At 34.8% G+C, this 12,721-nt stretch overlaps 1 protein-coding gene across 2 annotated transcripts in view; it reads left to right on the forward strand.

The window, feature by feature from the left end:
* Nucleotides 1-314: 314 nt before the first annotated feature.
* The window catches only part of CFI (complement factor I), a 56,478-nt gene continuing 44,071 nt past the window's right edge, over nt 315-12,721 (forward strand). For both annotated transcript variants that reach the window (XM_019810024.2, XM_011237361.3), the window contains exon 1: nt 315-484. In XM_019810024.2, the coding sequence (XP_019665583.2) occupies nt 347-484 (138 nt within the window). In that variant the 5' untranslated portion in view covers nt 315-346. The remainder of the gene's footprint in view (nt 485-12,721) is intronic.

Consider the following 12,721-nt stretch of genomic DNA (forward strand, 5'->3'; position numbering starts at 1 on the left):
AGGATTTCTAATGTATTCATCACAGCCTTCAATATCATATACTTTTACTTCTTAGATCCTCATCTCCACACAATGGAAAAACCATAATTTTATTTTACCAAAAACATAAGAAATTTTCTTCCAGTGTGGTTTCTGTCTTCCCTAGAAAACAGAATTGAGGCATTGTCTAGTAACAAAGTGGGGAAAATCAGTTTCCTCTGGAGGAAACATACTCCCTATTGGTCACCTCCCTCAGCTATTTACTGGGAAGGACTTTTTTGGTTTCAGTTACGGTAAAGCTCTGGATTTTAGCCAAATTCTCTGAGTTCAAAAGTACAAAGCTCTTTAGGAGACTTGCTCTTTCTAAATGTTTTTTCAAAGGTTAAAAATTAAATTTCAAAAGAATACCCAGGCTGGAGAAGAGAGACAGACACTGAGAGTCTCCAACATGAAGCTTGCTCATGTTATTTTGTTATATTTGTGCTTCTGCATAAGTTTTTGCAAGGTAAGTAACTCAATATTTATGTAGTCTATTTTAAGTAGATTTTTAAATATGATAAAAATGTAAGCAAAATCTTAAAGACATGGGGAAGGGAGGAAAAAATAAAATAAGATGAAATCAGAGATAGAGAGACAAACCTTAAGAGACTCTTAACTACAGGAAACAAACTGAGGGTTGATGGAGGGTAGGTGGGTAGAGGGATGGGGTAACTGGGTGATGGGTATTAAGGAGGGCACTTGATATAATGAGCACTGGGGGTTACATGTAACTGATGAATCACTGAACTCCACCTCTGAAACAATACACTATATGTTACTTGAATTTAAATAAAATTTAAAATAAAGAATTAATAAATTAATTAAAAGTAAAAAAAAGAAATCTTAAAGATATTATTTTGGGGGTGGTGGCTCAGCGGTTAAGCGTCTGCCTTTGGCTCAGGGCGTGATCCCGGCATTATGGGATCGAGCCCCACATCAGGCTCCTCCGCTGTGAGCCTGCTTCTTCCTCTCCCACTCCCCCTGCTTGTGTTCCCTCTCTCGCTGGCTGTCTCTCTATCTCTGTCGAATAAATAAATAAAATCTTTAAAAAAAAGAAGATATTATTTTGACTCAGAGGTTACATAGTTCAGATACCAACAGTGGCAGTATATAGTCCGTAACAAAGATTATATGTTAATATCTTGATGAAAGAGTTTTAAGAAATTGCTTTTTTCATGTGCTTTTATCTGTGCATAGAAATTGAACTGAATGAGAATTTTACTAAATAGATCTGTAATTTATAGTAACCATATTAAATTAAAAAATATTTACCAAACTCCTTCTACATGCAAGGTATAATGCTGGGCAAAAAGCATGTCTGATCTCTTCCTCCAATACCCTTCGGTACAGTTGTAGAAAGATGACATAAACATGACAAGGAGGAAACAATAAGCGAGATTTAAATAACTTTTGAGAAGGAGCTGTTGTAAGACATTTAATTGCCAAAAATATTACAAATATCATGTGCCAAGGGACTTTAATGGGAGGGAAAATCCCTTTCTGCTAAGAGGTCAGGAAGAGTTTATGGACCAAGTGGGATTTGAGTTGGATTCATAATTCTGGATTAGTGTAAAGTAACAGAGTGATTGCCACCCTTTTCAGCCTGGAAAAGTAGCAAGTGCCATGGTAGAAGGATAATAAAGCACTAGTCTCCTCCAGGTGAATAAATCCATTTGATTAGAATGGAGACTTTGTGGGGAACTTGGGCAGTCAAAATTGATATGACAGATTACAACCAGGTTGGAAGGTCATCTATTAAGGTTAGATAGACTTAAGATATTTTAGACAATTATTGATGATTGCCTACTTTTGTAATCAAAGCATTTTGAAACAGGATTACAAAAACTGTTTTCTCTGAATGCCAGCTTAGAGAAGCAAATATTTAAAGAAAACTACCTAAGTAATGAGAATTACTTACTTTAAGTTTCCTGTAACTTCTAAAATACATGCGCAATGCTTGTAACAGAGAACAAATGGAAATAAACTAAGTGCTCATTGATAAGAAATTTATTAAATTATTATACATCTATAAATGAACTGTCATGTAGCTATTAGAATGACGCATTTTATATTTATTGAGAAAAAAGCCCTTACTAAAATCTTATTTTTGTTAAAGAAGAAAATATACACACATTTATTTATGTACACATACATACACAAATTTGCACATATAGCTTCTCATATAAACAGCAATTTAAAAGTTTCTGGAGGTTATATATCAAATAGGTACCAGTTGGTATCTCAGGTAGTGAGATTACTGGTGATTTTTATATTATGTTTTATACATTTATGAATTTTCAGAATTCAGAAATTCTGTTTTATTCATTATTCATTTTTTAAAACATGAAATAAATGTGTGTTACTTTAGAATAAGGAAAAATTTGTTTTTGAGGAAACGACATTTCAGCTACATTTTTGATTCTCAGACCAAAAACAATCAAAAACAAAACAGAATAGTATTTTTCACTTACAGAAAGAGAAAGAGCCTCTTTTACTGAATAATCATCCAATAATAAAGTTGTCTTCTTTCCTTTAAAAAACAGCATTTTGTAGGAATTGTCATATTTGTGAAAATTTCAGAACTTCTTAAAATATTAGTTTATAAAAGAAAATGGAATGCTGAGAGATAACCATTTTTAAATGGAAGTTACCGTAGAGACAACGTAAATGTGTTCAAAGAAGTTTTAAAATGTCTCTACATTTTCTAAATGAAATAAAATTCATACATCTGGGAGAAATTTTTGTTATTTTGAAAGCTGGGACCACATTTCCCTCTAAGGAATAAAAGTCCTATGCCCTTTTTATATCAAAACTTTTTGATGGACTTATTTGAAGATGGATTATGTCAATGGCAGGAGTGAACTGGCAGTGGGATAGACTTAGGTTGTTCTGAATAGTGAAATAAGAATTCTGGTTTTACTGCCCAGACATAGAGATAAGGGGACTCAGGTTTCTCTGGGAGATAAAACCAGAACACAGAGGGATTGGCTGCTGTATTAACAACCAAGGTCTATTAAAGATAGGGAAGCCAAATGTTTCATTCAATATGGTTATTTACTACTGTGGGAGTATTGTGCTGTAACATAAACCCTGACTAAAACCTTAAATTTTTATTTACCCTAAAAGTTTATTACAAACTTGGTTATATCAGTAATATTTTGGAAAGAAAGAACTAGGGTGATGTTCAGCAGAGTGATGAGATGATGCAAAGACAATATGCACAGAAAGCAAAATGCAATGCAGAGTGAGGTCAGCAAAAATGGCAGAGTAGGCAAATCCAAACACTTGTCTTTACACACACACACACACACACACACACACAAATCATGCAGACTGTCAGAACCAACTTTGTCAGAACGCAGTTATTAATCAAAGGCCTACAGCATCCAAATGAACACTGAATGAAAGAAAGGGAAACTTAAAATGGTAGGAAAGCTTTGTGAGACTTCTACTTTCCCTTGCCCTACCCTGTCCCCAGTTCAGTGACGGTCTTGAAGATGGCAATCCACATGTGGAACTCTCGTTCCTAGCTCTAGAAGGAGCAGAGCAGACTTTATTTAAAAAGAATGGTGTTTGTCTGTTCTAACCTGCCTGGGGGATACTGGAAAGACTGATCAAACATATTTGTCTTTGTTTTGCCTAACTCAGAACTCACTCAGAGTGCAAAGACTGGGCATTCCTCAAAAACATTGTGAGGCAGGGATGCCTGGGTGGCTCAGTTGGTTAAGTATCTGCCTTTGGCTCGGGTCTTGATCCCAGGGTCCCAACATCAAGTCCCACATTGGGTTCCTTGCTCAGTGGGGAGCCTGTTCTCCCTCTGCCTGCTGCTTCCCCCACTTGTGCTCTCTCCCTCTCTCTGACAAATAAATAAATAAAATCTTAAATAACAAAACAAAACAAAAAACCATCGTGAGGCACCAAACAACCTACAGTTACCTGGGACAAAAGATTACATTGAGACAAAGAGTAGAGTGCCAAAGCTTGGGAGGAAAATTTAGGGAGTGAGTTTCTATGGGAAATTAGACCATTCAAAAGTCCCTGTGAATACTTGGGAATTTAAAAAGCAACACACATGTCCAGGGCAGGACGCATGCTCAGAAAAGTTCTAAGACCCTAAGGCTACACGTCTAGATGATCTCTAGGCTCAGTGCAAGCATGAAGTGAAGGCTAAGAGAGAATTGAAAATGGCCTGGCCAAGTGTTGAAGGGGAACTCAAGCACAGAGCCAATTTGCAAAGTCTAGAAGAGGTTTTTTTGTTGTTGATTTGAGGAGTTTCTTATTCTTTTTATTTTATTTCTTTCTCCTCTCTTCCTTTCTGTTTCCCCTTCCTTTTTCCTTTCCCTTTCCCTTCAGCTTTCTCTCTCTCTCTTATTCAAAGAAACATTTGTCTAAACACTAGCTGAGTGCAAGGTAAAGGAACAGAAACTTCAGAAACCACACATGACAAAAAACAAACTTTACAAAAATAGTTTAGATAACTCACTAAACAAACAAACAGCTACAGTCTACAGTAAGGAAGAAAAGCCAACCTTGCGGAGAAGGAAGAATCTTATTTCCAGTTACTACATCGTAATATTCAAAATGTCTAGTTTTAACAAAAAATTATGAAGCATGCAAGGAAACAAGAAAATATGGTCCATTCATAGGAGAAATTAACAGAAATGAGGAAGAACAGACTTTGGACTTTCTAGACAAAGACTTTAAATCAACTATCTTAACTGCATTCAAAGAGCTAAAGGAAACCAGGAGAATGATGTATGACCAAATACAATATCAATGAAGAGACAGAAATCATTAAAAAGATCAGAAATTCTGGAGCTGAGAAGTATGACAGAAATGAAAAACTCACTAGAGTTTTAATAACAGATGTGAGCAGGCAGAAGAGTAAGTGAACTTGACGATCAGTCAATTAAATTATCCAGTTTGAAGAGCAGAAAGAAAAAAATTAATGAGAAACTAACAGAGGTTAAGACTTGTGGGACACCATTAAGAACACCAAAATATACATAATAGGAACCTCAGAAGAGGATAGAACAGGTTAGAGAGAATATTTGAAGAAATAATAGCCAAAAACTTCCGAAATTTGAAAAAAATATATGAATCTACAGATTTAGGAAGCTTACCATCCCCCAAGAAGGTAATGCAAAGAAATCCACACCAAGAAACATCATAATGAAATTCTTAAAAGCCAAGGAACAAGACAGAATATCTTGAAAGCAGCAAGAGAAAAGCAACTCGTCATGGACAAGAAATTTTCAATAAGATTAGAAGGGTATTTCTTATTAGAAACCATGGAGGCATTGAGAAGAGAGTGCAATGATATTTTTAAGTGCTGAAAGAAAAGACTGTCAATTAGGAATTCTATATCGAACAAAACTATCCTTTAAAAATGAAAAAGAAATTAATACATTTTCAGATAAACAAAAGCTGACAGAGTTAGTTACTTGTAGATAGGAAATTCACTCTAAGATAGTCCTGCAGCCTGAACAAAAATATGCTAGACAGTAACTGGAAGCCATAAGAAGAAATAAAGAACTTCAATAATGATAACTATGTAGGTAAATACAAAAGTCAGTGTGATTTTATTTTTTTATTTTTGGTTTGTAGCTCCTCTTTTTATTTCACATGATTTAGAAGAGTGTATAAAAATAATTATAAATCTATGTTAACATGCATACAATGCATAAAGATGTAATGTGTGACCATAACAACATAAAAGGGGGATGGACCTATACAAGAGCAGGGTTAAAAACTACTCTTGAAGTTAGGTTGGTATCAATTCAAACTAGATAGCCATACATTTAAGATGTTAAGTATAATCTCCATGTCAACCACAAAAAAAAAAAATCTTAAAAATATACAGAAAAGACATGAGAAGAAAATCAAAACAGTTCACTACAAACGAATCAACTAAACACAAAAGAAATCAGTAATGGAAGACATAAAGAACAATAAAGTTATAATACATACAGAGAACAAATTGCAAAATGGCAAAAGTAAGGCCTTCCTTATAAACAACTTAAATGTAAGTGAGTTAAATTCTCCAATGAAAGGCAAAGATTGGCAGAATTTATTTTTTGAAAAACTAACCATGGTCCAACTATATGCGGTCTATAAGAGATTCACTTTAGATCCAAAGACATAAATAGATTGAAGGTGAAAGGATGGAAAACAATATTCCATGAAATAGTAACCAAAAGGGAACTAGAAGTGACAACACCAATATCAGACAAAATTAACCTTAATTTTGTCTTGCTATGAGAGACAAAGAAGAACATTAGATATTGACAAAAGTGTTCATTTAAAATATATATTTATAAACATATACACACCAAACAGTAGAGCCCAAAATATATGAGATAATGACATAATTGAAGGGAAGAAGAGAATTCTATAATAATAATTGGAGACTTCTATATCCCAATATCCATAATGGATAGAAAATCTAGACAGAAGATTAATAAGAAAATAGAGGATTTTAATAGCACTATAAACCAACCAGACCTAACAACTAGACATATAGGGCACTACACCCAACAGAAGCAGAATACACATTTTTTTTTCAAGTGCACATAGAACATTCTTCAGCATAGGCCATATGTTAGGCACAGAACATGTCTCAATAAATTTTATAATATTGAAATCATAAATAGCTCCTCTAAATATAATGGAATAAAGCTAGAAATCAGTAACAGAAGGGAAACTGGAAAATTCACAAATACGTGGAAATTAAACAACATACTCTTAAACAATCAGTGGTCAAAGAAATCACAGAGCATATTAGAAAATATTTAGAAATGAATGAAAGCAATAATACAACATATGAAAACATAAGAGATGTGGCAAAAGCAGTTCTCACAGGAAATTTATAGCAGTAGATGCCTACATTAAAAAAGAACAAAGATCCTTAATAAAAAAAACCTAACCTTATACCTTAAAAGAACCAGAAAAAGAAGAGCAAACTAAATCCAAAGCTAGGAATAGCAAGGAAATAAAGATGAATGGGGAGTTTTTATCATGAACAGATACTGAATTTCGCCAAATGCTTTGTATTTCTGTGGTGTTTGTAATTATTTCTGTTTCATTTCTGATTTTATTTATTTGGGTCCTCCATTTTTCTTGTGAATCTGGCTAAAGGTTTATCAATTTTGTTTATCTTTTCAAAGAGTCAACTCTTGGTTTTATTGAATTTTTCTATTTTTTAGTCTCTATTTCATTTATTTCTGCTTTGATCTTTATTATTTCCTTCCACCAACTTTGGGCTTTGTTCTTTTTCTAGTTCCTTTAGGTGTAAGATTAGATTGTTTATTTGAAATTTTTCTTGTTTCTTGAGGTAGGTTGGCATTGCTATAAATTTCCCTCTTAAAGCTGCCTTTGCTGTATCCCAAAGATTTTGGACCATTATATCTTCATTTTCATTTGTCTCCATGTATTTTTTTTGTTTCCTCTTTGATTTCTTCACTGATTCATTGGTTGTTTAGTAGCATGTGGTTTAGCCTTTAAAAAAAGGAAGAGGAAGATGGTGAAGAAGAAGAGGAAGAAGGAGGAGGAGAAGGGGGAGGGGGAGGAGGAGGAAAGAATGTAGATGGCAAAAATAAATAGTAAGATAATAAAATCAATTAAACTAAAAGTTGGTTCTTTGAAAAGATCAACTAAATTGACAAACCTTAGCTAGACTGACAAAAAAAGAGATGCAAATAAAATCAGAAAGTGAAGACATTACTGCTGACCTTACAGAAATCAAAAGAATGAGAGTTCTATGAACAATTATATGCCAACAACTTAGATAACCTAAATGAGTGGACTGATTCCTACAAACACACCCATTACCAAAATTGAATCAAGAAGAAATAGTAAATCTGAACAGATGTATAACAAGAGTTGACTCAGTAATTTAAAAAAATTTTCATCAAAGAAATGTTCAGTATCAGATGGCTTCATTGGTAAATTCTACTAAACATTGAAAGAAGAATTAGCACTAATTCTTCTCTAACTCTTCCTTCAAAAAAAAAAAAGGAGTGAATACTTCATAATTCATTTTATGAGTCCAAACTACTCTGACAACAAAGTCAAAGATACCACAAGAAAAGGTACAAAGCAGAGATAAAAGCTACTGTCTTCACTGATCTCCCTCTCATAGCAAATATTCCCAGAGATCTCCAGTATTCATCATTCCTTTCTGTAGGTCCAAATTTCCATCCAGCATAATTCTCCTTCTGCTTGAAGGACTTTTTTTTTTTTTTGTAACTTTTCTTGTAAGGCAGATGTACCGGTGATTAATTTTTTAGCTTTTGTGTCTAAAGAGGTTGTTATTTGCCTTGAACTTTTAATGATATTGTTGTTAGGTATAGAAGTATAAATTGACAGATCCTCCACCCCAGCCCCCGGCCAGTAATTTTTAACCGTTGTCCACTATCTTCTGACTTGCATTAGTGATGAGACCTCTGCTGTCACACTTACCTTTGTTCCTTTGCTAATGTGTCTCTTCTCTCTGGCTCTTTTGAAGATTTTCCTTTTATCACCGGTATTTGAACAATTTGAATATGATATGCCTTAATGGAATTTCCTTCATAGTTCTTTTGCTTGAGGTTCATTCAGCTTGTTGGAACTGCAGATTTATATTTTCATCAAATTTAGAAAAATTGTTGGCCGTTATTACTTCAAATACATTTTTTGTTCCTGTCTCACTCACTTCCTTTGGAACTCCAATTACACATATACCATGCCACTTGAATTTGTTCCACAGCTTGCTCATACTCTGTTTGATAAATCTTTAGGTTTTCTAATCTTTTCTTCTGCCAAGTCTTACCTGTCGTTAGTTCCATCCAGTATATGTTTTTTATCTCAAATATTGTAGTTTTCAACTCTAGAAGTTCAATTTGGATCTCATATATTTTTCATGTTTCTGCTTAACCCTCTAAACATATGGATGCAGTTATAATAAATATTTGAATACCCTTACCTGCTAATTCTAATATCTATGCTAGTGTTCTGGGTGAATTTCAATTGATTTTTCTCATTATGAGTCATATTTTGCTGCATCTTTGCATGCCTAGTATTCTTTATTGGATGTCAGATGTTATGAATTTTACTCTGCTGGATGCTGAGTATTTTTGTATCCCTATAAATATTCTTGAACTTTGTTCTGAGATGTAATTAAGTTACTGAAAACAGTTTGATCCCTTCAGGTCTTGGCTTTAAGCATTCTTACGTAGGACCAGAATAGTACTCAGTCCAGGACTAATTATTCCACACTACTGAGGCAAGATCCTTCCATGTACACTTCCAAAAGCCCCACGAATCACAAGTGATGTGAACAAGCACTATTCATGGCCTTGTTTGAATGTGGGCCCTGTCCCCTAGAATTCTTTTCGGGTGGTTCTTTTCCCAGTCTGCAGTAGTTTCTTCACAGCCACGTGCTGATGAATATTCACGAACACTCAGAGGGCATCTGCTGAGGAGCTCCAACGTTCTCCTTCTATTCCACTCACTTCTTCCCAATACTCGATTCTGGGAGCTATAGCTGCTTTGGTCTCCTCAGACTCTCAGATCTGTCTCCTCAGCTCAGGTAGTCCCTTGGGCTCAGCGCAAGTTCCCTCTCTCTGCACCGCAGTCTTGGCACTCTCAAGGCAATCAAATGGAACAATTATACAGCTTCTTCATTGACTTCTCAACTCAGGGATCACTACCCTTCATCGCCTGATGTCCAGTATCTTGAAAATCATTGCTTTCTATATTTTGTCCATTTCATGGTTGTTTTAGGCTGAAAGGTAAATCTTGTGCCTATTATTCAATCTTGACTGGAAGCAGAATTATTCCTATTTAATCTACCTTTAATTAATTTTAATTTAGATAGCCACATTTGGCTAGTAGCTCTTGTGTTAGTACAGTTAACAATTGCTGGGATGACTGAGACTGAGTTTTTAAAGTACAAATGTAAACTTCAAATGGGCATTTTAAAGAAATGTATCCTTTAGTAGATGTATTATAAGTTTAAGCTAATTCAGTCAACTCTCAGATCAGCCCTGATAAAGGCAGTCTCATATACATTATGCATTGGAATTGTTCAAACTCATTTCAGGTACAGCTCCTGTCTCCAAACTCTCTGTTATCACATTTTTCTGAATGTAAATAGATTCAAAATAAACAGTGTTGTCACAGTGAATTATAAGGATGAAGGGATGAAGAAACAAGTTGAGTTTTAAGTTTTTTCACTCTAATGGCCATTTGGAATTGTTATTTTTAAAAGATAAAATAGTAAATCAGTGCAGACCAGAAGGTGTGCCAAGTGCAAACAATAGTACATACAGGACATATTTTACCAAATTTGAATACTGTCTTTAAAATGAAATGTATTCTTTGTTATCCTTGTATTTAATTGTTCTTAAACTGCAATATTATTGGGGTGCCTGGGTGGCTCAGTCAGTAAAGCATCTGCCTTCCGCTCAGGTCATGATCTCAGGGTCCTGGGATTGAACCCCATGTCCTGTTCCCTGCTCATTGGGGAGCCTGCTTCTCCCTTTCCCTCTGCCGCTCCCCCCCCTTCCGCTTGTGTGCTCTCATTCTCACTGTCTCATAAATAAATAAATAAATAAATAAATAAATAAATAAATAAATAAATAAAATCTTTTTAAAAACCTGCAAAATTATTATTCATTAGTGTAACAGACCTATATATAGGTATAATTTTTTCCTTTTTCCTTAAATACATTTATGTAGTTAAAAATATCTGTTTTTCCGGGGCGCCTGAGTGGCACAGCGGTTAAGCGTCTGCCTTTGGCTTAGGGCGTGATCCCGGCATTATGGGATCGAGCCCCACATCAGGCTCTAACGCTATGAGCCTGCTTCTTCCTCTCCCACTCCCCCTGCTTGTGTTCCCTCTCTCGCTGGCTGTGTCTATCTCTGTCAAATAAATAAATAAAATCTTTAAAAAAAAAATATCTGTTTTTCCTTATTTGTACTATATTGTATTTTTTACTTTTATTTTTTATAAGCATGGTTTTATATATATATGAACTTTAATGAAAGAAAATGTTTGCTGTGTACATTTTTCTATATAATTTATTGTTCATTTCTCTCATGGTTTTTATTGAAAATAATTTTGTTGTGTGGGGGTAATGTTTTAAAAGTATCTGTTCTGGGGCTGCCTGGGTGGCTCAGCTGAGTGTTGGACTCTTGGTTTCCACTCATGTCATGGTCTCAGGGTAATGAGACTGAGCCTGGCTTTGGGCTCCACGCTGGTGCTCAGGCAGAGTCAGTTTGAGATTCTCTCTCGCCCTCCCCTCTGCTTGCACTCTCGCTGTCTCAAAGATAAAATCTTTTTTTTAAAAAAAGTATCTGTTCTGTGTGTCAAATACACTAGACTGCACATTGATAAATAGATGAACAATTTTTTGCAACTCATATTCCAAAGTGCTGGTTTCTTTAACATATAGAGTTCCAACAAAAAAACCAAACAAACAAAAAAACGAGACAACAATCCAGTATACATCAGCAAAAGATATGGTTAGTGCAAGGAGAAAGAAAGAAAAATCTCTCTTCATGTTTGAGCATATCAAAAGATGTTCAACCTCACTCATTGGGGAAAATTGCAAATAAAACTATACTCTGATAACATTTTTATATACCAAATTGGCAAAGATAAAAATGTTTAATGAGGTATATGTTCTATGGTCAAGATTATGGGAAATGGGCACTGTCATATATTGATGATGAGCATACAAAGGAAAACAACCTCTATAGGGAGAAACTCTAGGCAATATCTTTCAAAGTTAAAACTGCTAATTTTTTTAATTCAGCAATTACACAATTTCAGGTAAGTACTGACATATATATGGAAAATGATGTGTATCATATAAAAAGATTCGCTATAACATTGGTTATAATAACAAAACATTAGAAAGGACCACTGGTTACATATTGTACTGGTGTTGGGGGGCAGAGTTAGAAAATAAAACATGGGCTTATGTACAATGACAATCTCCAGAAAGATTCACAAAGAACTATTAAATGGTTGACTCTGAAGTTGGCCTGGGTAGGTTAAGGGAAAAAAGAAAATATACTTTTTACAAGTACCGTTTTAAACCTGTTTGTAATATTCCTTTGCGTTTCCTTTTTTTAAAAAATTAATTAAAAATGAAAACAACAAAATTTCAGCAATCTTACCTTCATAATAAAAAACAAGACCAGTAAACAGGGCCAATGATTTTTTTTTTAATATCTGAGGCAAAAATAATGGATTTGACCTCAAAGCAGTATTCCCAATTTTTTTTTATTATATTGTGTTAATCACCATACAGTTCATCCCCAGATTCCGATGTAAAGTTTGATGCTTCATTAGTTGCGTATAACACCCAGTGCACCATGCAATACGTGCCCTCCCTACTACCCAATTTTTTAAGAACAGGGTATAAGTGCCCACCCTACCTGCGCACACCATACAGCCATTTTCCTACCATTTCCAGCAAAAACATACTGGTCCTGGGACAAATGGGATAGTTATTAAAAAAAAATAACAAAATTCAAATTCTTTACATTAATTAAAGCAATTCATCATTTTGTATTGGTAAAGAAACATTACTTTTGGGACGCCTGGGTGGCACAGCGGTTAAGCGTCTGCCTTCGGCCCAGGGCGTGATCCCGGGGTCCTGGGATGGAGTCCCACATCAGGCTCCTCCGCTATGAGCCTGCTTCTTCCTCTCCC

Source organism: Ailuropoda melanoleuca, chromosome 11, assembly GCF_002007445.2.
Source record: "Ailuropoda melanoleuca isolate Jingjing chromosome 11, ASM200744v2, whole genome shotgun sequence".
NCBI classification, from domain to species: Eukaryota; Metazoa; Chordata; class Mammalia; order Carnivora; family Ursidae; genus Ailuropoda; species Ailuropoda melanoleuca.